Genomic DNA, 24,724 nt, shown 5'->3' with positions numbered 1-24,724 from the left:
GAACCCCACCCTCTAGGTCTCACAGCTGATTGGCACAAACAGGCCAGTCTACAATCTCAGGCTAAAGAGAAGCCCCATTTGTCTGGAGCACCAGGCCAGGGCTTGGGAAGTAGGTGGCTTTTATGGAAGGCAGCTAGTAAGTTTTAGGAGTCCATCCACCTTCCTGGGAAAGTGAAAGCATTCAGGTGGAGGGAACACAGAAGCAAATGCCGAGTTGGAAGGGGCTCGGCCTCTGCGGGCAAGGACCAGCGGATGCAGGACATAAGAGATCACTTGCAAAGGCAGGTGAAGGCTGCTCACGGGGGCTCTTGAACGTCAGGTGAGGAGACTGATCTGAAGCCAGTGGGCGATAGGCAATCATCTGAGCTGTGCTTTACAAAGGTGAATAGGGCTGTGCTGAGTCAGGGGGAGGCAGAGGCAGGGAGGCAAGTTAGAGGTTGTTCCCTTAGCGAAGGGGAGCACTAATGGCTCTAGGAGGGCAGTGGCCGTGGGGCAGAAGGAGCTGATTCTCCTGTGTGATAACGGCCTCACTAACTGCCCCCTCAGCCTGACGCTGGTTTGCCTTCTCCACTTCTCTTTTTGTTTTCTGGTTTTTCCCAGTTTAAGCAAAGAAGGAAATTCATAACAAAAATCTCCTCCTTCCTCTTCCTTCTCCAGCCCGGTTCTCTCTTGGCCCAGGTTCTCTTCTCCTGGCTCTTAGTATCGGGCGCCCGTCTATATGGCCTCTAGCTGTGAGATCTCTCTTTATGTTCCATTCCTATCTTCAGATGTCCACCCCCCCCCCCCAGCCCACGATCTGGGGGCTGTGTGCCTGAGCAGTCGGTTTGCTAATGAATCATAGAAGCAGTACTGATTTATTTCTAGAAGTTGCCTCTCACCAAGGGATTTGGGAGACCCTGCCCTTCCCTAAGGGAACTAACTTTGAGGGGGCCTACAAGCCCCACACTAGTGAAACCATTAGAGATCCGTTGAGAGCTGGAATATTCTCCCAGCTCAGAGAGGATCAGTGAGCCCTCTGCTCCCATAGCTGGCAGGTGCAGAAAGTAGGGTTTTGCTTCAGTCTAGTGACCCAGACATGGCACTTGGAGAAGGGAGATCTGGGGCCTGGTTGTGGGTCACTGCGGTGAGCATCCTTGATATGCAGTGAGGGAGCAGTTCGCCCAGAGAACCTCTGGAGCTTTCTCAGGGCAAAGGGGAGAATGTGGAGTCTGGACCTCATTTTCCTTGCACCTGCAGGGCTCTAGACAAGTAGCTTGTTCGTTGTCACCGTGACATCCATAGCACCCGCGGGGCGGGGGGTGGGGGCAGCGTCCCAGGGGATTCCCAGGCTCCGCAGGTGATTCGTGGGACTTCCTGACCTCACAGGCAAAACTTGACCCCCCCCGGGGGGCGGGGCTGCAAGCACCCTGGGTAGACCCGGGTGCCCGAAGGACCCGGGTGCCCGAAGGTCGCTGAGTCTTGCCCCTCTCCGGCCGGGGACGCGCTATGGGACTACTGATCGCCAAGCTGATGAGCATCTTCGCGAACCAGGGTAAAGGGCGCACAGTGCCTTCAAGCGACGGCTTTGATCCGGCTCCCACCTGGGGCTCCCCAGATCTGGGGTGGGGGTGGATGCGCTGGGGGACCTCGGACTCCGAGAGCCCTGCGTGGACACTTCTTGCAGACTCCGCGGTCTCCCCTGCCCCCTCCCCGCCTGCTCTTCGAGGGTCGCGCGCTACGGTGCACCCCGGGGCGCAGGGTTGGACAAGCCTTCTTCCTCCTGGCTAAAAGCCGCCGCCGCTTTTCCTGCGATGGCGATTTCGCGCTCGGCTCTTTCCCCAGACCCCTTCTCTTGGCAATCCCAGGGCGCCCCTGACCTTTCGGACAACCACTTTTCTGGAAATATGGAGTGACGGAGGTGGCGCTCAGCTCTCGTCTCTACTGTCTGGGAGTGGCGCGGGTGTCCGGGGCTGGGTGGGAAGCAAACCTGTCCAGTTGGTTTTGTGTGGGGCAGGGGTGTAGGGGAGCAGAAGTGGTACAGTGGGCAGAGGTCTCCCAGCCCGCTGGAAACACTCGTCTTCTGGGGAAGCCCGGTAGGGCACACGGTCCCTTGGTTACTGAGTTTGGCCCTGCCCCTGCCCTTCCCCCTGGATGACTCCAGAGCACAAGGTCATCATCGTGGGACTGGACAATGCGGGAAAGACCACCATTCTCTACCAGTTGTAAGTGACCCTCTGATGGAAAGAGGTGGGGGTTGGGTCTTCCCACCAGACTGACAGACATTTGGACCAATCACCGGAGCCCTTCCCTGGGTCCCCTGGTTTTTAGCCAGGAGGAGTGGTGAGGGGGGACGCTGGTGTGACCTTCCTGGTACAGTGAGCCTTCAGACCTGTGGCCCCTCGCCTGGGATTCGAATCCTGCCCGTATGGGCAGCCCTAGTGTTCCCCACCATACCCCCCCCCCCCCCCCCGCCCCGAACCGACCAGACTGGGTTGTGCAGCCCTGAAGCTGTCAGAAACTGACTTCTCTTCCCGCCTCCCTGCTCTTCGCTCCCCCTAGCGGCCGGTCTCTCCTTTCTAACTCCCGCACCTCACCTTTGCCTCCTAACTTTGTCCCCTTCTTCACACCCAAAAGGGAGAGGGTGCAGTTTGGAGTCTGGCTGAGCTTTGTGGCTCCCGATCCAGCCGAGGTGGACACAAGTGCTGACTAATTATCCATCGGTGCTTTTCCCAATATGCAGTCTCTGGATGGCATCTCTCGCCTTTGTAGCCTCCAGAGTATTTACTTAGGAAGATTTTCCCCTGAAAAAGTAGTGTATGTAAATGGTTATTTTAAACCAGAAGAAAAGAGAAAATCAAACACTACACACGCATACAGTGAAAACTAAGTTTCCCCGCCCTAATGCCCGGATCTTCCAGAGGCACTCCCTACATATAAAACGGTGAGTGTTTTCTATGTTAAAGCACCTCTCTGATGGCCTTTGCTTGTATCGGTCTCCTTTTCCCAAAATCCCTTGCTACTCAAAGGGTGGTCCACAGACCAGCCGCATTGGCATCAACTGGAAGCTTGTTAGAAACGCAAAACACTGGGCCCCTGCCTAGGCTCATTGGATCAGAACCTGCATTTTAACAAGACTCCCAGGTGATTCAGCTGCACATTAAAGTTTGGGGACACTGCTCTAATTAGACTCCCATCTCTTGGGTCTGCACCAGGGCAAGACTTGGTCTTACTCCTGCCTGCACTCCCCTGGGCCCAGAGACTTGGTCAACCCCGGGCTGAGCCGTTCTGAGTTTGATTCAGCCTGACTTGTGAGCAGAGGGGTGGGAACAGAATGGGCCGCGCTCTTGGTGACCTCTCTTCCCTCCCCAGCCTGATGAATGAGGTGGTCCACACATCTCCCACCATCGGTAGCAACGTGGAGGAGATTGTTCTGCAAAAGACACACTTCCTCATGTGGGACATAGGGGGACAGGAGGCTCTGCGCTCTACCTGGGACACGTACTACTCCAACACTGAGGTGAGGAGAGCGTCGGGGCCGGAAGGGGCCTTCAAGGCAGCTGTGTGACGTGAGCTCGTCACTGAGCCTTCTTTGAGCCTTGCTTCCCCCCCACTTGGTGAGGTGGAGATTGCAATGACTTCCCTCAATTGTTGTGAAATTTAAATAATAAAACAATAGCTAATGCATATGTTTCAAATACTTAATGCAGCACAGCGTTCAGTTAAGATTTTTGGATACTCCTTGGCAGATCTGTCTGCTTGCACTTTGATGCACTGCATGGGGTAGGCCCTTGGTCTCCAGGGGCCTTACTTTCTCCTGCTCACCAGCTGTGTGTCATAGAGTAAGATCTGTCCTCCTGCGGAACGCGTCTCCTCATTTGTAAATGGGGATCACAATGGTCCCAACGGCACGGGGGACCTGACCAGAGTCGTGAATGGCCAGGGCTTGGCCCAGCCTCTGGCACGCAATCAGAGGTTGTGCTGTGCGCTCCCCCTCCCCCCCACTGCCTGGGTGGAAAAGGGAATTAAAATGCAACGAGGCAGTGAGAGCTTGAGACCAGACCAGTTCTCTGTGGGGCTTACATCCGGGTGGTGCAGAGGCCGGTCTGGGAGCACAGTGGGCAGGAGACACGTTCATCAGAGGGAAAGCCCACGGCTCACAGTTCCCCTCTGCTGGCCAGTTCATCATCCTTGTGATTGACAGCACGGACCGGGATCGGCTGCTGACCACTCGGGAGGAGCTGTACAGGATGCTGGCCCATGAGGTAAGGCCCCTGAGGTTGGGAGAGAGCCCAGTGTCCTCGCTGTGTGACTTCAGCTGACTCACTTAGCCTCTCTGAGCTTCATTCCTGATCCCCCAGTCTCTGAGAGCCTCCACCCTGGCAGTCTGAAGAGCAATAATGCCCTCAGCACGCCTGGTCACAGAAGCCAGAGTTGCTGGTTTGGGTCCTGACCCCGGTTCTCATTCACTGTGGGACCCCCAACAGGTCGCTTCACTTCTTGTATCCTCAGTTTGCCCAAGTATGAAATGGGAGGGATCACCAAATTACTGCCTCATGGGACCGTTGTAAGGATCATATGAGCTGGTTGGGAGGCATTCCGTGAACTGTCGGTGTCCATGGATGTGGTTGTTTTCACTTGATGTGGTTGCCCTGTCCCTGTCCCACCTGGGCGTGGGCCTCTCCTGCAGGCTGACTGGGGCTGGGCTCTCCTGTCCACAGGCTCTGCGAGATGCTTCCGTCCTGATCTTTGCCAACAAGCAGGATATGAAGGACTCCATGACCACCGTGGAAATCTCTCAATTCCTCACTCTTAGTGCCATCAAAGACCACCCGTGGCACATACAGGGATGCTGTGCCCTCACTGGGGAAGGGTTAGTGGCTGCCCCACCTGCACCTCCAGGGTTCGGCCCAACCAATGAACAGCTGACCATCAGAACCTTCTGTTTCTCTCCTGTCAGGATCTGGCTCACACTTAGCTCCTGGGCCGAGTTAGTCAAGCACCCACCCACAGCTGAGATGCTGTGGGTAAGCAGTGAGCAGGATAGAGTGCCTGCGCTCAGGCTCATTCTGAAAGACAGGCGACAGGCCACCTCAGCACAAACATTTTAGGTACACAGAGGTGCTTTGAATAAAGTGAAATTGGATTAACAGTGATAGACGGGGCAGGGTTGGGTCTGACTTAGCTCTGGTGGTCAGGGACGCCCTCTACTAGGACATGACCTTTGGGCTGCAATCCAAATGGGGAGAAGACGGCCACAGCCATGGGAAGACCTGGGGGCAAGCCTTCCAGGCAGAAGTTGCTGACTCTTTCTGACCTTGAGTTTTCTTATCTGTAAAGAGGAGGGTGAGCATACCTACTCCCTCTGTAAGTTCCTGTTGAGAGCACGTGACATCAATCATCCAACATTTATTGAGCCGCCCCGAATTTGTGCCAGGCACTTTTCTAGGCACCAGAGAAACAGCGGCGAACAAACCACAAAATCCCCTGCCCTCATGGAGGTTACTTTCCATTGGCGGGGGGGGGGGGGGGGGGGCGGGGGCAGACACTAAACAATAAAAATAAGAAACATATATAGTGAGTTAGAAAGTGATAAATGCTTGGGAAAGATCAAGTAGGCAAAGGAGATTGGAAGCACGTGGGCAAATGTTGCCATTTTGGATAAGGTACCAGGGAGGAGCCACCAGAAAGTAGCTGCTGAGTATAAATACCTGAAGGATGTGAAGGAGCCAGGTCACAGTCACATAGAAAGGGCCTTGAGTCAGGCTTGGAAAATTCTCTTTTCTCTCTCAAGTGGGATCACAGCAGGCTGGGGACCCAGGCGCCCGGAGACTTTAGGCAGGTGGGCCCAAGGAACCACACGTTTCTGATAGTGTCCTTGCCACCCTCCTCCCGCAACCCACATCCATCCCCTCTGCCAGACGGTAGACCGCCGAGGGCATGTCTGGTTTTTTTCACCAGTAACCTGATGTACTCAGTCCATTTATACTTGTCGATTGAGAGATTGGATGCGACTTTGGTTGTCCCCTCCGTCAGCTCTGGGTAGGGGCCTGGGGCTTGGAGGCCATCATCCTTGCAGGATATGCTGATCTTTGCCCTGTTCCACCTTCCCTGCAGGCTGCCTGCGGGGCTCCAGTGGATGCAGTCTCAGACCACTGCCAACTGATGTCCCAGGCTGAGGCCATCCAGATACTTTGGGGGTTTTGCTTGGACTACGTGGGTGGAAAACCCAAGTGACTATTCCTTTTCTACGATTCTCGGATGGGAGCTGGGTCGGCTATGGACAGTGACGTGAGATTGCCACAGTCCACCCAACCCTGTGAGCTTGACTGCATGCCCTGAATTGCTGTAGACAGGACAGCAGAAAAGCTGCCCTTTCCTCCGTGGAAGCAGGTGTCCTTGGAGGCACCAGGCAAGCTGTCGGACATGTTGAGGGATTAGGACGTGGAACCCAGTCCCCTTGGCCTGCAGCCTCTTTGAGGAAAAAATGGGGGGGGGGCGGAGTAAGAGACCCCCTGGAATTGCTCTTTATTTCCTAGAACCCCACCGCCGGCCCCTTGGCTCCCACCCCAGCTCTCTGGCCCCTCAGCCATCTTTGAGGAAAGGAGATTCCAGAGAGGTGAAGGGGCGGGCTCAAGGGAAGGAGGGCAAAGCCAAAAACTGGTGGGAAGGGAGAGGGAGGAGGACGGGACACCCCAGACAGGGACAGTCCCTTGCATGGCGGGGAGTCCCACTCCTCCCAGGCCTTTCTGTTCCCTCTGAGATGCTGGCTCTGACCACAGCTTGTGAGCGTTCAGCCATCTCATCCTATGCCCTTCATTCCCGGTCCTTCCAATGTGAATCCCATTCCTCCCAAATTTCCCTGATTCCTACAGAGTGCCTATCTTGACCATCTTTTGTAATGAATTTTTTCCACATTGTTTTAGAATTTTTATAACAGTGTAATAAATGCCATTGAAAACTGCTCACCTCTTATTTCTGCCTGCTCCTTCTACCTGTGCTTCAAACTGGCTTTTGGTTTTTGTACGGGGCTATCAGGTAGGGGGAAATCTTCCTTGGAAATAGAGGGGGTGGTGCCTTAAGGTCCATCTGCCCAGAGGACTGGCTGGCTCTTTGGTCCTGGGCTCTATCACCCTCTGCCCAGGTAACTGACACTTGGCTTGCCAGGACTGGGAGCTTTCGGCTGTACCTGGGGCTAGGGGTGGAGTGGCTTGATGCTAACTCATGGAGGAGGGAAGTAGAGGCCCTTAGGGATTAGAAAAGCCCAGCAGTCCTATCTTGGTAGAGCTGAAGACAGGATGGAAACCCAGGCTGTCCATCTGTATACAGGGAGCAGCGCCGTTACCCCGTAAGACCTGGGATGGTCCTGGAACCTGTGGGTCTCTCTCCTTCCCAAGTCAGGCAGTGGACATCTCGGGGACAGTCAGGACACAGTTGTAGAGGTCCCAGGATTCCTTAACCCTGTGGTTTTCCTGAGGCGTGATTGTGGAGGAAGAACTCAGCAATCCAGCCATCCCCATTCAGATCCTGCTTTTTCCATTAGATCGTTTTGGCACAGCTCTCAGGTAACAGCCTAATTTAATGTTTTCTTATACTACAGAAATCTATTCTAAGAAGAGGCCGACGGCGTGCTGGGGGTATAGCTCAGTGGTAGAGCATTTGACTGCAGATCAAGAGGTCCCCGGTTCAAATCCGGGTGCCCCCTCTCTGTTCCAGCCTTTTCGTGTTTTCTTTGTCCCGCAGTCCACCTCTCAAAGTGCCCTAGCAAGGGAGAGGGGACGCAACTCAGGGCCCTGCTACCTGCTTTTGCAGGAAGGCCAGGGTGGAGTCCCCGCCCCGCAGATCCACGCACTCAGGTCGCGTGTGTAGACTAGAGGGATGCAGTGCGAGGGCAAGGAGCTCCGGGCTAACCCTAGGTGGAAGGTACAGACGACCCACTTCGGTAGGGCTACGGCTGAGGCGGTCCCACTCCCAGGTCCGTTTGGCCAGTGACCCGACGGCTTTTCCTGGGGAGGGAGGCCGAGTATCTAAGGGCCAGGCTTGGGCTGGGGAAGGAAGGCCCAGACAAGCGCGCCTGAGCGTGCGGGACGGAAAGAGGGGCGCCAAGAAGCAATAAAGGAGCTCTAGCAGGGCAGGAAACTGGGAACCCGGCGCAAGAGAATGTCTCCGAATCGAGGGCTCTCGAATGATCTCGAGGGCTTTCTCCTCCCACATTCCCAAACTGCATTTTCGGGAAACAAGTTCTGCGCTCAGGAGAGTAATCTTTTGAGATTGAGATCATTCCCAATTTTTGGAAACGTCGGACTCCACTTTTCGCAACTCCGTCAAAGCGCCTGCGCAGCGAAAGCACTAAGGCGCTACCGCGCCAGAACGTCAGCAGAGGGGGTATAGCTCAGTGGTAGAGCATTTGACTGCAGATCAAGAGGTCCCCGGTTCAAATCCGGGTGCCCCCTTGGGATCAGTTTTCGTGGACCACAATGTCGATGCGCGTTTTTATTTAAAGTTTCCCCCCCGTCCACAATTTCATGTTGACATTTCCTTCGCTACCCCTCTTTTAGGGAGACGACAATTGGTGCAAGAAAGACGAGAGCCTGCAAGAAGCGGGAATTCTCAAGTTGTGGTTCTTAAAATGTGGTCCCCGGACCAGCACCACCACCTGGAGGCGTGTTAGAAATGCAGATTCTCGCTTCTTCTGAGAACTATTGAATTAGAAACTTGGGAGTGGCGTCCAGAAATGTGTTTTAATAAGCCCTCCAGGTGATTTTGATGTACACTCAAGATCCTGAGGCTTACATTAAAAAAAATTTACGTCCCTTGCTTCTAATTATTTCCAAGCTGCTGTTTTCAGCCTGAGCCCTTAAAAGAAACCTTGTAAGACAGACCGCGTCTCTCCATGTGGCCACTAGAGGGCAGCAAGAAGCCACAGCTGGAGGCGGATGCCTCTTCCCCTTTGAGAGTGGGCAAAATTGGGATTTGAATTAGACAACGAGAAGAATTTATAGACAGGCCTTGCCTTGTCCCATCGTAAGGGATTAAAGAGTTCAGGGCTGGAGGAGGTTGTTTCTGGGACCCTGAATCCAGAGGAGGGAGGAACTGGGATTCTGAGGGATTAGGGGGTCTTTTAGTTCTTGTTTCCTTCTCAGGTCCTTCCTTTGGCCTGTCAGGGAACACCCCTCTTCCAGCCCATGCTGTTCCTTCTCCTGTCCCCACGCGTATCCCTCTTCCTGGGGAATTCCCCCAAGGGCACTCAGAGTCCATACCCTACCTGTCCGCGATTGTCCAGTCCCTAGGCCCCAGCCCCAGAAGAAGCCAGAAGCCCCTTACCCCTCACTCGCTGCCCCCCCCCGGTGCTCCAGCTCCTTGGTATCGCACAAAGTAGGTCAGGGGAGGGAAGAGACAATTCCGTGTCCTGACCTGATTCCCTGCCGTCTATTAAATCTCCTAAATTGCGGGTATTTTTATTCTGTCCTGGAAGAAAAAAAAAAATGGTGATCTATCCCCAGAGTCTGTCATAAGGTGGTGGCAGGTGGGGTGAGACGTCTTCTTGCTGTGGGGCTGGCTTTGAAGATTGATTGGGACCCTGAGCAGGCCTGGAGTCCCCAAAGAGAAAGGTGGCTTCGGCTACCTTCTGGCCAGGGGGTGAGGGGAGGTGCAGGCTATTTTAAAGTAGGTGTGAGCCAGGCCCCCTTCTCCCCTCCCACCCCCCCCCCCCCCGTGTCTGCTGGGCTGGTGGGCAAGACGGTGCTGGAAATGGGGGAGTGAGGGGAAAAAAAGAAAGGAGCCACGGGGTCAGTGGGTGGAATTCCGGCCTGTACTGGTGAGAGAAGCTGGGGGGTCTCTGCTGCAAGGGGAGATTCCTGGGGTGGGGATGGGCATCAGAAAGCCACAGAACTCTGAGGAACAGCCCAGAAAGTCGGGAAGCCTGGTAGAGCTTGGGGGGTCGGTATGGCAGGAGCCCATCTTCCGAGGAGAGAGGCGGCCTGTCCCTTCCTGGAGTGTGCACCCCCCACCAGGGTTTTGTCTCCCCGGCTTTCCCACGGGAGTGAAGGAGGGGAAGGGAGGCAGGAGCTAAGGTGCGGGGTGGGGTGCCGCGGCTGCTCTCCAGGGCTTCTCCCAGCCCAGGGTCCCCCGCCCCGTCCCCTACTCCACCCCCAGCACCCCCCCCCCGCCCCCTCCCAACCGCCGTCGGAGCGCTCCGGGAGGGCTGGGAGGACCCGGGAAGACTCCAGGAGCGCTCGGGAGGCGCCGCGCCCCCCCGCCCCGCCCCCTCCCCTTCCGCGCTCCGGGGAGGCCGCCGCTCTGCTCGCTCGCCGCCCGCCCGCGCCCGCGCCCGCGCCCGCTCCCGCCGCCCCGCCGGGCCCCGCGCTCCGCCGCCGCCTCGCCGCCCACTCCTCCGCCCGCCAGCCCCGGGGACCGCGCCGCCCGAGCCCGGCCCCTCCCTCGCCGGGGCCCGGGCCGCAGCGGGCCGGGGGCGGGTCCCGACACCCACCATGCGGGCAGAGCTCTGGCTCCTGGTGCTGGTGCTCAGGGAGGCTGCCCGGGCGCTGAGCCCCCCGCCCGGAGCAGGTAGGACTGGCCGGAGTTGGTGGGGGGGAGGGGGGTGGGCCGGGGCCGGGGAGGGGGCAGTCAGGCAGGCGTGGGCACGAGCAAGTACCCACCGGCTGGCGATGTCGGGCTGGAGGTGGGGGGGGGGGGGCACTGTCCGCGGAGGGCCAAGAGCTCTGTGGGCTGTGGCAGGTGGACAGGGACCCACTCACTTTCTTTAAACACATGCGTGAGTGAGAGTAAAGGCGGCAGACACTGATACCCCCCACTTCTTTCCTCCTGGAAGGACACTGGAGGGACCCCAGTAGAGGGGGCTACATAAGGCAGTGGCTCTGGCCCCAAAGGGGACAGTGGGGGAGTCGTAGAGACCCCTGGTCACACTGAAGGAGGATGAATCTGATGAGATGGGGAGCCTGCGGTGCCTCCTGCCCCAGCTTTGCCTCCTCTTTCTCTTCCGTGCCCCACCGCCCCCCACCCCCACCCCCAAGCTGACCCAGGTTGGGTCTGAGTCGGATTTTGGGGCTGGGTGGGAGCAATCAGGGGAATGGTGGAGACCCAGCATCTCTCCCAGAGGAAGCTCTGTAGCAGCCTGGCCTGCTAGCAGGCTTCGTCTCCCTGCTTGGAGCCTGGAGAACAGTCCTGGGCCCACGAAGAAGCAACTTGCTGCTCCCCCCTTCCCCAGCCTCCAGGGTCCCCCTGTCACTCTTGCTGCACTGTCCTTGTGGACTCTGGCCATTAGTTGCTCTGGCTCTGGATAGTGGGGGGCTCCTATTTGCACACTCCTCTCCCCTACACCGTTCTCCACAATCATCTCTCCCACCTGGAAGTCCTTTCTGAGGTCTACCTTGAGTCTCTCATATTATAAAAGAACCATTTTTTCAGCTTGCAATTTTACATGCCCCTCCTTTCTCCTCAGGCACCCAGACCTTCTCTGGGGTTGGGGAGGCAGGTGATTTGCAGTCCAGCCTCTTGACAGAGAGAATTGGGAAGACAGAGCTTTATGCCTCACTGACATAGGTGTCCTTTAAATGGGACAGAGCAGTGGCACGAGGTTGTCCGGGAGATGCTGTAGTTGGGGCTGCTTTGTCTCTGAGGTGTGCTACATCAGGCACAGCATCAGTGACAGCGTTCTTGACTTTAATGGTCCTTGTATATAGCTGAGACGAGGTTGGGTCCCTGTTGAGAAGGAGGGTGGGAAAGGGTACTGGTGGTGGAAATGTGGGCAGAGAGCAGTGGAAGCTGATGTGGCAAGAGGCTGTTGGTTCAGAACCACCAGGTTTCAGGGAGACCACACAGACAAGGGCCAGAGACTTGGCTTCTTGTCCCAACATCTCACTTGCTGTGTGACCTTGAACAAGTTACTTTCCTTCTCTGGGCCTGTTTCTCCACTTATAAAGGGAGGCTGTGAGCAAAATCTTTACCTCTTGGTGGTGGGAATTCCGAGAGACTTTTTTATCTTTTTTATGACTGTCGTTCCCTTTCAGATTTGTTGTGACATGTGTGGGTAATTGATAATTCAAAAAATCGATATAAAAAGGAAGAGGTTGGACAGGTCAGTTTTTGAAGTCCTTTGCAGCCCCAAACCTGGTGGGATCTTTTGAACCCAGGATGTGACTGGGTTGATGAGGGGGGTGGGCCCTGGACCCATGGCTGAATTGGGAGAACCGTGGAGACGGTTGGGGAAGGGGAATTGAGAGGTAACAAGCATGTGCTGGGGGATGGTGGCCAGACTGGGGCCTGGCTGAGGGCTGCCTCCTCAGAGTCGGGTTGGGGTCGTAGATACCTGGGGAGGTCAGGAAGAGGGGGGCAGGCAGAGACTTAATTCAAATCTCTAAGTAGAGGACACCCTGTCTTCTCAGCTTTGCTAGAGATTCAGCCAGGAAAAAATGGACTTTCTCTGCAGCAGGAGAGATGGGTTGGACTTAAGGAAGCTCTAGGAAGCCAGAGGGGGCAGCTATTGACTCTCGGTCTGGCGGTTTTTTTCACCAGGCCCGGCTGGATTGGAGGAAAGGTCTGTGTGGAGGTAGGGGGCGTTGTCTGCTGGAGGAAGAGGTGGAGGGGTGGATATTCTAGGGGAGGCCTCTAAGGAGGGACAGCCTGGCTCAGATCAGTGGCGGAGCCCTGGGACCTGGTGAAAGGGCAGCGGGGAGCTGGATGTGAAGGGGCATCATCCAGCCCCAAGGCTCCAAGCTCTGTGGGCAGGGGGCCCTCAGGAGGGAGCTGCGGTCTCCCCTCCCTCTTGATGGGTTGGCTTGTTTGGTGGAGCCTTGAAACTCCATCCATCATTAGAATGGAAGCAGGAGAAAGATGAGTAACCCAAAGATATAGTCAGGAGGGGAGGGAAGACCACTAGAGGGGGACAGACAGGAAGATGGCCTTAGGAGGCACTGGCAGGGGCAGCAGGGTTCGGCCCCAGTGGGACCAGGGCTGCCTAAAACAGCTATAGCGAGAAGAGGCAGCTGGAGGGCATGTCTTCGGTCTGGGAGTCGGGAGATCAGGCCCAACCCCAATCCCTGGTGATCCTGGCCACTTCCTCCTTTCTCTGCACCTTGGTTTCCTCTTTTATAAAACGGGGTTTGGGCCAGATTGTGTCTAGGGCCCCTTATAACCATGATTCTGCTTCCAACCTCCTTCTTGCCACCAGACACTTCCAAACAAACTGAGACTAAAGTCCAGATTTCTGTTTTGTTTTCCAATTGGGAAAAATTTCCATTTCTCAGGAAAACATTAATAAATAAGAGCTTGGATTGTATTGCCTTAAAGTCCAAATTTCTTAGAGTGGATAGCCTCCCCCCCCCCGCCGCCCCCCATCCCGGCACCTGCTCTCACGCTCCCCAGGTCCATCCCTCAACACATCCAGGCTGTGTCCCCTCTGGTCCTCAAGTAACACGGGCTTCTCTTCATCCAGGTCTCAGCTCAAGGGCCACCTCCTCCTCCACACAGAGGCCCACCGTGATGGCGCTGCCCAGGGTAGAAATAAAGCCCAATACTTCCGTCTGTCTTAGAGCACCCGTCCCCACCGCACGCTGTCTTGTTCACCACATTCTTCATTTTGCAGGAGTCTTTTCCAACTAGAATTTTCACGGGCACAGGGGCTGTGTCTGCCCGTTCCCTCTTGTTGCCCCAGCACCCAGTGCAGTGCCTGGCACACAGTAGGGTCTCAATGAGTGTGTATTGAATGAGTGAGTGAATCAGAGGTGGTCACGGACCCCAGACTCTCCCTTCGAGAGAAACTCACACTTCTCTGCTCTCCCGTTCTTCTCTGACTACTTGGTGGTCCCTTCCTGCTAATCCCTTGTGCCTCCTTCCCTCTCCCCAGGGGAAGGTCCACGGTGGGAGCCTCGGTGGGTTTCCCAGCAAGAGGATACGACTGGGGGCTTCGTAACTAGGGCACCAGATTTCAGCTCAGAGTCTGGAGACTCTCTCAAGTTCCTTGGAAAGTTGGTTCTCACGTAAAACCCAGGGAAGGCAGGGGAACTTTGCTGGGTGCTTTGTGTATAGTATTTTGTTAAAGACTCCAAGTGTAGGTTTTATCATTCCCCTTTGACAGATAAGGAAGCTGAGGTTTAGAGGGATTAGGTAATTTGTTCAGCATCACAGTCAGTAAGTAGTAGATTCAGGGTTCACCTTCAAGTTTGTGTGATTCCAAACCTGTGCTCCTTTATTGCTGTGGCATTGCAGTGAGGGTTTCCAGTGGGCCTGTGCCCCAGGGGAAGGGTTTTCTCAGCCTTGCGGATCTCAAGTAACCAAGGCGTTTAAAGATCCCCCTCCCCTTCCTTCCCTCCCTCTCTTTCCTCCTTCCCTCCCTCCTTCCTTCCTTCCTTTCTTTCTTTCTTTCCTTCCTTCCTTCTTTCCTCCCTCCCTCCCTCCTTCCTTCCTTTCTTTTCTTTCTCTTTCTTTCTTTCTTTCTTTCTTTCCTTCCTTCCTTCCTTCTTTCCTCCCTCCCTCCCTCCTTCCTTCTTTCCTTCTTCCTTCCTTTTCTTTCTTTCTTTCTTTCTTTCTTTCTTTCTTTCTTTCTTTCTTTCTTTCTCTTTCTTTCCTCCCTCCTTCCTTTCTTTCTTTCCTTCCTTCCTTCTTTCCTCCCTCCCTCCCTCCTTCCTTCCTTTCTTTTTCTTTCTTTCTTTCTTTCTTTCTTTCTTTCTTTCTTTCTTCTTTTCTTTCCTCCCTCCTTTCTTTCTTTCCTTCCTTCCTTCCTTATTTTCTTCCTCTCTTGTTTTCTTTCTTGTTCTTTCTTTCTTTCTTTCTTTCTTTCTTTCTTTCTTTCTTTTTCTTTCCTTCCTTCCTTCCTTCCTTCCTTATTTTCTTCCTTTCTTGTTTTCTTTCTTGTTCTTTCTTTCTTTCTTTCTTTCTTTCTTTCTTTCTTTCTTTCTTTCTTTTTCCTTCCTTCCTTCCTTCCTTCCTTCCTTCCTTCCTTCCTTCCTTCATCTATATGTACTTTCTAAGCCTTTGCTCTGTATCAGGTACTAGAGCCTGCAGATGCACAGTCACAACATGTTGGGATCAGGGCCGGGATGATGCATGTAGCATTTGGGGTGAGGAGGAGAGATGTCAGGGGATGCTTTGGGGAGAGATGGCATCTTATGGGACTTGAAAGATGAGCAAAAGGTCATCAGAAGAAGGGTTCATTTATGGAGCAGAGTGGTTCCGGCTGGGAAAGCCATGTGTGTGAGGCCCTGTGGCCAGAGAGAGCAGGGCTGGATCCTGGCAAGAGCTTTAGGGAGACAGGAGGGCGGAGGAGAGAGGAGGGATCCGGTCAGGAAGGGCCTTCAGCTGGAGGGCTCTGGAGAGCTGGACGCATGGGAGAAATGGAATCACGTGTGTCCTCTAGAAAGCATGCCCTGGAGAGAGTGTGAGAGACTAGATGGAGGGCATTAAGGGCGGAGGCTGTGGCCGTGGGGCTGGAATGGTGAGCTTGGGTGATGGGTGGGACGAGGGTGGCTTGGCCAGGCACTGGGGTGGCATGACGTGGCCTCCTGAAGTCAGCCCATGGTTTCTTGTGCCAGAGCAGGACAGTGGCACGTGGAGAGACCTGGGGTTCTACTGCTGCTGGGCCGCCCTCCTGCATGCCAGGGGACACAGTCTCCCAGGGCAGCTCCAAAATTCAGGCCCAGTGGTCCCCAGTAAGCCCAGCCCACACGCCTGTCCTTCCCTGGGCTGCCCCTGCACCTTAGGAAATAGCCTGGGGTCGCTGGGCGCTTCTTGTTACACTTTCTGTGGCCTGAGCAGACCCCAAGGTCAACCTGCCCTGTGTGCCAATCTCGCCATGGACTCGTTGTGTGACCTGGGGAGATTCCTTAACATCTCTGTGTCTCAGTTCCCAATTCGTAAAATAGATCTAAAACTAGCACCGATCTCAAGGGGTTATTGGGAGGATTAAATGAGTTCATGTGTTTTAAAGCATTTGGAAGAGTGGTAGCAAAGAGTGAGCATTTTCGAAAAGTTAGCTGTCATTTTTATTCTTCCTATTGCCGCTGTGACAGCATGCTGCTTGGGGCCATGGGTGAACGCGTGGATGAATAAAGAACAGCATGATCTCCGGGAGCTTCTCGCCATCACTCACGGGCAGGTGCACTCACGTGACGTGGGTGCTGGGAAGGTGAAGCTGTCCGATGCGGGACAGAAGGTAGAGCAGAGAGTGGCCGAGGGTTGGAAGAGTATGCAACACATGTGTGAGCATGCAGGGGGACAGCCCAGACCTTCAGGCAAGTCTGCGTGTGCACAGGCACGTGGGTCCCTACACACAGACACACGTGAGCAACCAGCTGCGTTGGCTCCTTCCACAAGCTGAGGGGGTGATGTCCTGTCCTCGCCAATTGGGAGGGGGAAGAGTGGCAGGGAGACAGATGTCGTGGGGGCTGAGAGGGTCAGACTCAGGGCTGGGCCAGGGTAGGGCAGATTCCCGGGCTGTCTCCCTCTCCATCCCCTTCCCTGCCCGACTTAGTGGACTCTTTGCCTCTGACCTTGGCCCTGAACCCTCTAATTCTAAAGCCTTCTCATTTGTTTTTCACTTGATGCTCATGGCAGCCTGCCCTGTAGACATGATTGTCACCCCCATTTTAGTGATGAGGGAATTGAGGCTCAGAGAGGTAAGCAGATGGGTCCAAGGTCAAACAGCTTCTGGGTGCGGGTGTCCCTTCCCTGACCCCTCATCTTGGCTGGGCCCCCCTTCCCAGCCCTCTTCTCAGGCCTTGGGCCCCCACGTCGCAGGCACCCTCCTGTCTCAGTTGCAGGATTGTGATGCGTGCAGACCTCTAGCATCCCTTTCCAGGCCGGCTAAGCCCTTCTACTTGCTCTGCACACGTTCCTTTCCTGTTCTGGCTCCAGCCCAGGCCCGAGGGCTGCTTGCAGGAGGACCCGGGGAGCTGGGCAGAGCAGCCCGGCACAAACCGTTCTATCTCCAGAAGCAGCTGTGGGCCCCACCCGAGAGGGGCAAGACAGCCTTGGCTTGGGGTCTGAGCCAATGGCAGGCTGCCTTCCCAGCCCTGGGCTTAGGCCCGTCTCAGCCAGTGGGCAACCTGGGGAAGGGGCCTGGGGGCCGCCCCACTCCCCACCTCCTCCAGAGCATCTGGTTGCGATTAGGGGCAGAGAAGTGAGAGAGGGCCGGCAAGGGTCCAGCAAGCACCAGCAGCCAAGAATGACTTAATTGGATGAAATGTCTAATGACAAACCAGGGCCCCACAGCAGAGTCCTGGCCCCAGCCCCAGGCCTGGTGCTGGCCAAGCCTTGTCTCAACCTCTGTCCTTGCAGGCTCCCAAGAGTTACCTCCACTATCGCGTCCTCAATGGTACAGTGATTGGGCACCTACTGTTTGCTAGACACTGAGAATGCACATTTGCAGGAGGTGGGGAGAGTCCTGGGGGAGCTCGTCTCCCAGAGGGACAGACATGTAGTTACACCAGTGGGTGCTCTAGGAAAGAGGGTTACACCCAGAAGCTCTAGGGAGTGGCGGACAAGGGCATCGGACACAGGGTCGGCCTGAAATCGATGAATATCACAGGAAATATCAGACCCACCTCTCTGGTGATCTGTGTCCCATACACACGTCCAGGGTAGGTGTGACAATTGCAGTGACAATATAAGACACATCTTTAGGGGCACAAATCTTTCTAAAAAGGAAAAGCATGGTTTCTGTGCCATTCAGAATAAAGGTAATGACCTAGACGGGACAGAGAACACCGAGTCTAGGAATGGCTGCTGAATGGCCAGTGCGGCCACTTCCCCATCCTGGGCCCTGGGAAACATCGTTAATTGATCGTGACAATCTTTCCTGCTAAACGCTGATGGGGCTTCAGGGTTTGTCTCGATTAGAGCACTCCTGGCTGTCACTAATTGATTGGAGATGGCTTTTGAGATGAAACCTATTTGCCATCTTTGATGGAGGCTAAGCTCCATGTTTTATGGAGAAAGGGATTTGCCCAAGGTGTTTGCAGGTAGTCACAGGACTACACAGTGGTTCCCGCTATGGAGACATCTTTGATTGTCACAGTCTGGGAGGAGGTGCTACTGGAATCTAGTGGGCAGAGGCCGGGGATGCTGCTGAACATGTTACAATGCTCAGGACAGCCTCCACAGCCAAGAATTCTCCAGTCCAGAATGTCAATGGTGCTAATGTTGAGAAGCCCTGAACTCAAAGAACTCTACTCTCTGACTCTCTAGTCCCTGGAGTCTCCTGGAAGATGAGCTTATGCGCCATTTCTGGCAAAGAAATCAGGAACTGGTTTGGAATGTTCCAGAGCAAAGGTGCTCACCCTTGCCTACAGAGTTAGGTTCAGGGCTTCCCCAAAGCTCCCCTGGGGATTATTTAAGAATCCTAATGCCCAGGCCACACCACAGAACAATTATATCAGGATCTCTGGGGTGGGAACCAGACAGTAGGAATTGTTAAAGCTCCTCCAATGATTCTGTGTGCAGCAGAGGTTGAGAATAATTACCCCTTTGGACATTTGGAACTTATCTCCCTCCCTAACCCAACAGGTGACTCTCTTTAACCTCTGTGAGCCCTTGATTCCTGTCTGCAAAATGGAGAGCATCTTATCTCCTGCGGAGGGCTGGGTGAGGTCTAACGGTGTGCTGTGTGCAGAGTGTGTGGCACGGAGGTGACACATGGCGCTCAGTGCACAATGGGTGTCTCCTGCCCTGGCAGCTGTCCCACGGTCAGTGATGGCGTGGTGCTGGGGCCTCTGCAGAGTAAATGGGCTGCTCCCCTGCTTGGACCTTCACTCTGGACTGCTGGGACTCAGCTTACTGTCTCCTTCTCCCAGGTCAGGATGCAGGCGGAGGCTCTGGGCGGGCTGCCAAGCGGATCACGCAGGGATGGAGTCGGAGAGCCCGAGAGAGCCCCGGGCAAGCATCAGAGTCGGACAGGACCCAGCTGAGCCAAGACCCGGGTGGGGGCACCCTGGCCATTGACACACTGCCAGATAACGGGACCAGGGTGGTGGTGAGTGCTGGAGGAACGTGGAAGGGGAGGGAAGTGGCGGTGAGGGACTCCCCAGGTGCCCTGAGTAAACTTGTCAGCCCTGCAAATCACATATCCTTTGGGATTGGTCTTGGTTGTCGGCATGGAGAGAGGGATCCCAGGGGAGGGGATGAGAGCAGGGCCCAGCCTGGGACATTAAATCTTCGCATCTCAGAGCTTCATAGATCACCTACCTCCTCGTGCACCCAGGGAGGTGAGGTGACTTGCTCAAGGATGCACAGCATGTGCACAGGCTTCCTGGTCGTGGTTTCTTGCGTGGCCCGAGGCCTCCACTAAACGCTGAATGAAGGTGGCATTATTGGTCACATCTAGCTGCCCGCTCAGGCCCCTCTCCCTTCTCATTCCTGCACCATTTACAGACCCTGTCGCCCCAAAGGGTTAACGGCCAAAGAGGCTCAGGCTGCTTAGCCTCAGGGCAGGGCACTGAGTAGAGAAGACAATTAGCGAGAGAAGGAGAGAAACGTCTGCCTGGGGGAGTTCTGGGGCTGGTGCATCCGGGCTAGGAGAGTGCAGCGTGTGGCCCTGCTCTCCAGCGGGCTTTCTGGGAGGCCGACGGGGGCCTCTGTGTCTGGGGGGGTGAATCTGTCGTCACGTGTGCGTGTGTTTGCACCTGCGTCTGACGGTTTTTGTATATTGTGCACAATATACAGTGGGTTACCACCGTATTTCTAAGTAATTTGCTCACGCTGCTGCCTCTTGATTAATTCCCTTAGACATTGTCTGTTGACTACCTGTTGTGTAGATGAAAATTTGCCTTTTATGCACTCCCTCGACCGTCATTCTACTGCCAGTGTTTTTGTTAAATCTCTGCTCTGCTTTATATCATGATAATCGTGTAAATATTGTTCACCACTAATCCAAGCAGGGTAATATTATTGTTGACTTTCTTGTACAGTTTTTGTTTTTCCTGGATCCTTGCCCCAACCCCCTGTTTGTTTACTTTTCTGTACTTACCATAGCTATATATTCTTATATATCTACTGGCTTTAAATAGAGTTTTTGGTGTGGTACAACCTGTCCTTCCCCCCCCCCCCCCCAGAAACCTCTCTCCTGTTGTCCTGCTCCAACCTGGGCTGGCTGCTTGCCCACCTGCCCACCCCACGGTCATTGTGGGACCTCCCTCTCCTCCAAGGTTGGAACCCCCTTATCTGTCTCCTGTGTTGGGTGCCCTATTCTCTCAATCTTTCCTGCTTGCCCCCCTTGTTTGTTTAGCTTCCTGAGAAAGGTTACACAGGAGGGAACATTCTTTAGAAAACTCACATATCTGAAACTGCCTTTTTTAAAAAACATATTTTTCTTTTATTTTGAGTTATTTAAATGTTTATTTATTTTTGAGAGAGACAGAGCACAATTGGGGGCGGGGCAGAGACAGAGGGAGACACAGAATCCGAAGCAGGCTCCGGGCTCTTGAGCTGTCAGCACAGAGCTTGACACGGGGCTGGAACCCACGAACCGTGAGATCACGACCTGAGCTGAAGTCAGACATTTAACCGGCTGAGCCACCCGGGCGCCCCCAAAATGCCTTTATTCTATCCTTACACTTGATTGATGGTCTGGCTGAATATAGAATTCTGGATTAAAAATAATTTTCCTTCAGAGGTTTGCAGGCATCTTCTGGCTTCCAGTGTCACTGTTGAGAGGTTTGATGTCCTTCTTACTCTTGGTGTTTATATGTGCTCCCTCCCCGCTCTGGAAGCTCTTGGGGTGTAACCCCCACATTCTGGAAGTGCAGTGATGTGCTCTGACTCTGGGACTTACACCCACCAGTTCTGGCAAGTCCTCCTGTTTTATTTCTTTGACAATCTTCTCTCTGCCTATTTCCTTCTTTCTGTAGGTCTCCTTGATTCAACGTTCATCTCAGGGATCGATCACTGAACTTCTCTTTTCTGTTGTTTATTTGCAGGGTTTGCTTGTTGGTTTTGGTCCATTTTCTGGGAGACTTTTCTCAACTTTATTTTCTGAATGTTACTGATTCTTTTTTCTATGATCATATTTTTAATTTCTAAGAGCTCTTTATTATTTTCCGATTATTTCTTTCCTTAGGAAAAAAAAAGGCATTCTGTTCTTGTGTCATGGATGTAAGATCTTTTCTGTCTTAGGATAGTTTAAAATTTTAAATATTTTTTTTTCCTGCTCTGTCCTTCCTTCCTTCCTTCCTTCCTTCCTTCCTTCCTTCCTCCCCCTTTCCTTCCTTCCTCCCCCTTTCCTTCCCTCCTTCCTCCTTTCCTTCCTTCCTTCCTCCCTCCTTCCCTTCTTTCTTTCCTTCCTTCTTTCCTTCCCCTTTCTTTCCCTCCTTCCTCCTTTCCTTCCTCCTTCCTTCCTTCCTTCCTTCCCTCCTCCTTTCCTTCTTCCTTCCTTCCTTCCTTCCTTCCTTCCTTCCTTCCTTCCCTCCTCCTTTCCTTTCCTCCTTCCTTCCCCCTTCCTTCCCTCCTTCCTCCTTTCTTTCCCTTCCTTCCTTCCTTCCTTCCTTCCTTCCTTCCTTCCTTCTCCTTTCCTTCCTTCCTCCCCCTTTCCTTCCCTCCTTCCTCCTTTCCTTCCTTCTTTCCTTCCTTCCTTCCTTCCTTCCTTCCTTCCTTCCCCTTTCTTTCCCTCCTTCCTCCTTTCCTTTCCTCCTTCCTTCCTTCCTTCCTTCCTTCCCTCCTCCTTTCCTTTCCTCCTTCCTTCCTTCCCCCTTCCTTCCCTCCTTCCTCCTTTCTTTCCCTTCCTCCTTCCTTCCTTCCTTCCTTCCTTCCTTCCTTCCTTCCCTCCCTCCTTCCTCCTTTCCTTTCCTCCTTCCTTTCTTCCCCCTTCCTTCCCTCCTTCCTCCTTTCTTTCCCTTCCTTCCTTCCTTCCTTCCTTCCTTCCTTCCTTCCTTCCCTCCTTCCTCCCTTCCTTCCTTCCTTCCTTCCTTCCCCCTTCCTTCCCCCTTCCCCCTTCCTTCCTTCCTTCCTTCCTTCCTTCCTTCCTTCCTTCCCTCCTTCCCCCTTCCTTCCTTCCTTCCTTCCTCCCTCCCTCCCTCCCTCCCTTCCTCCCTTCCTTCCTTCCCTCCTGTCTTTTGACTTTGTTTTTCTATCTTGCTTTCTAGTGGGGGAGTTGAATGCAGGGACAGTTTACCCAGGAGTGGGCAGGGTGAAGAAAACAGCAGGGGATGGTAAAGTGTCTTAGGAAGAGCAGCAGGAGCCATTAAGACGTCTACACTTGTGCTGGCAGGGAGGGTGGTTACCCAAACCAGCAAGAGCTGTGACTGTCTCTGCAAGAGGGTCTGCTTCCAAGAGCTGTGGCAGTGGGGACTGAAGAGGGACCAGAGCCAACTTGCAGCCTGGTAGGAAGGGAGCAGAGTCATAAATGCTCTAAACTCTCCCTCCTTCTGCATTATTGTTTCTGTGACTTAGTTTTCCTTTTACTTCAGGCTCCCGTAAGGCTTGGCACTATTACTGATCCTGTCTTTATTTATAATTTTGAGATTTTGTTCACCATGGATTAAAAAAAATTTTTTTTAATGTTTATATTTGAGAGACAGAGAGACAGTGTGTAGTGAGGGGAGGGGCAGAGTGAGAGAGACGGAGACAGAATCAGAAGCAGGCTTCAGGCACTGAGCTGTCAGCACAGAGCCCAACATGGGGCTCAAACTCACGAACTGCGAGATTATGGCCTGAGCTGAAGTCGGACGCTCAACCGACCGAGCCACGCAGTTGCCCCGATCGTGGATTTTTTGGAGCTCATTTCTGTTTTAAAATACTGCTTTAAAATATCCTCTACATTGGGGCGCCTGGGTGGCTCCGTCGGTTAATCATCCGACTCTTGATTTCGGCTCAGGTCGTGATCTCATGGTTTATGGGATCAAGCCCTGCATCAGGCTCTGCACTGACGGCACAGAGCCTGATTGGGATGCTGTCTCTCCCTCTCTCTCTGCAGCCTACCCTGCTCACATACCTACATGTGCTCTCTCTCTCTCTCTCTCTCTCAACATAAATAAATAAACTTAAAAATATGTATATTTAAAATTTCCTCTCTCTTGACGACTGGGTTTGTTAGTGCCAACTTAAGCGTTATACCTGAGGTCAGGGCCTCACCGCCTCACCTAATCTTTGAGGTGGAACCTGGTAGAACCTCAGAGAACAAAGCCCCAACTCACTTCCCATTGTGCCTTGTCTTCTCCATCCTCTAGAAGCAAGGAGCCATGGTGGGGTGATGGGGTGGAAGGCCAAGGCAGGAGAGGTGTAAGGGGTCCTGGACACCCTTCCCCACCCCCCCACCCCCACCCCAGCTTTGCTGGGCCATTAGTTAAAGAACTGATACTTGTTCTTGGCCAGACACCATGGTCAAAGGGCCATGTCCCAGTCCATGCAGAGAGGCCCTTGCAGAAGAGAGCCACAAAGAGGCAGACTTCTGGAAGCAATTGTCTGTGGGGAGTCAGAAAGGGCAGTGGGGATCCTTAAGAGCCGGTATGGATTCAATAACCCCAGAACTTAAAAAACAACACAAATTCTCGGGCTCCACCCTGGACTGGTTCAGAAATGTTGGAGATGGAGACTGGGAATTTGTTCCTTTAGAAGTTCCCATGTGATCCTGATGGCCATCTAGATGTGAGGACTTCTGATCTGTAATATTTCAAGCCAGTTTTGAAAGCAGTTGCTAGAACGACCACCAGCACCTGAAGCTTTCCCAGGTACCACGTGGCTATAATTGACTACATGACTTCCCCCATCCCGGGAGCATTGTGGCCCCCTCGACAGCCACACATCTAGAGACCTTGGGAAGGAGCAAGGTCCCCCCCCCCCCCCCGGGCAGGAAACCCCTTTGACTGCCCCGGGGGGCTGTGCCCAGCTCTGCCGGCAAGACGGGAGGATCAGACTTCTACCTTAGCTGGAAGTGGGTTCAGATGTCAGACTGGGACCCAGAAGCCTGCCTTGGCAGGCTGAGTGATTGTCGGCTTCACGCCATGAAACTACCAGGATAAATATAAATCCTGGCACTTTCGTTTAAAATAAGGTGGGAGAGATGTGGCTTAGCGGCACTTCATGAGGAAAAGTTGTGGGGCTCCTCACTGCTTGTGGGCTGGGGATGAGTCAGGAGTGTGAAGTAGCTGCCAAGGGTGGAGGTGGGAAAGCTGGCTGTGTTCACGGAAACCCACAGAAATCCGGGCACCAGTGCTGGGGCTCTGGAGGTCCTATGGAGGTATTTCCTGACCTGACCGTAAAGCTGGAGGGCTTGTGCCCCCTATGAGATGGCCATCTAGAAACCAGGGGAGTCCAGAATGGTTGAAGAAGCCCGTGGGCATTTAGCCTGGTCTAGAGAAGGCTCTGACTCTGGCTGTGTTCTAACAGCTGCAGGGCTGTGACTGCTGCAGAGGGAATAGACTATTTTTCTCCATAGAACTTGTCACTTCCTGCACCGAATTATCTATTTATTTGTTTATATTGCCCGTCCTCTGCCTGGAATGGAAGCACCACGAGACCCGAGACTTTGAGGACCGGGCTGTCAGTGCCTGGCACACAGGAGGAGCTCCTCCTTTGGAGGAACAGAGGAAGTAGGGATTTCTCCATCCCCAGAGACCTCGGAAGACGGGACTGTAGAAGAGAAGAGGTTGCGTTGGGGTCTGTCCTTGGACTCAGTGCTTCCAAGGACTCCAACTCTACTGGTTCTTGGATTCCCACACACATGAGAGAATGGCAGTGCTTACACACTCCAGAACATGTGTGCATACAGCCGCCACCCCGCTGGGCTTCAGGGCGGCCTCCACTC

At 54.0% G+C, this 24,724-nt stretch overlaps 2 protein-coding genes and 2 non-coding genes across 5 annotated transcripts in view; all 4 read left to right on the top strand.

Annotated features, from left to right (window-relative positions):
* The first annotated feature begins 248 nt into the window (after positions 1 to 248).
* On the top strand, positions 249 to 6,942 carry ARL5C (ADP ribosylation factor like GTPase 5C). The gene is made up of 7 exons (XM_027033903.2): positions 249 to 319; positions 1,366 to 1,531; positions 2,141 to 2,201; positions 3,349 to 3,496; positions 4,158 to 4,241; positions 4,698 to 4,849; positions 6,094 to 6,942. Exons 2-7 carry the CDS (start codon positions 1,486 to 1,488, stop codon positions 6,140 to 6,142), a joined length of 540 nt encoding a protein of 179 aa, XP_026889704.1. The 5' UTR covers positions 249 to 319; positions 1,366 to 1,485; the 3' UTR covers positions 6,143 to 6,942.
* A 667-nt stretch (positions 6,943 to 7,609) lies between these two features.
* On the top strand, positions 7,610 to 7,681 carry TRNAC-GCA (transfer RNA cysteine (anticodon GCA)). Its single transcript has one exon. It is a non-coding gene; the product is annotated as a tRNA-Cys (tRNA).
* A 676-nt stretch (positions 7,682 to 8,357) lies between these two features.
* On the top strand, positions 8,358 to 8,429 carry TRNAC-GCA (transfer RNA cysteine (anticodon GCA)). The gene has a single exon. It is a non-coding gene; the product is annotated as a tRNA-Cys (tRNA).
* Positions 8,430 to 10,329: 1,900 nt separating this feature from the next.
* Positions 10,330 to 24,724, top strand: part of PLXDC1 (plexin domain containing 1) — a 62,653-nt gene continuing 48,258 nt past the window's right edge. The window contains exons 1-2 of one of the 2 annotated variants that reach the window (XM_053211692.1): positions 10,330 to 10,542; positions 18,783 to 18,961. In XM_053211692.1, coding sequence (XP_053067667.1) covers positions 10,467 to 10,542; positions 18,783 to 18,961 — 255 coding nt within the window. In that variant the 5' untranslated portion in view covers positions 10,330 to 10,466. The remainder of the gene's footprint in view (positions 10,543 to 18,782; positions 18,962 to 24,724) is intronic. The other variant, XM_053211691.1, reaches the window with a different exon arrangement.

Source organism: Acinonyx jubatus, chromosome E1 (genome assembly GCF_027475565.1).
Source record: "Acinonyx jubatus isolate Ajub_Pintada_27869175 chromosome E1, VMU_Ajub_asm_v1.0, whole genome shotgun sequence".
Lineage (NCBI taxonomy): Eukaryota > Metazoa > Chordata > Mammalia > Carnivora > Felidae > Acinonyx > Acinonyx jubatus.
Note: the sequence above shows the minus strand (reverse complement) of the source record. Positions and strands in the feature narration are given on the sequence as shown.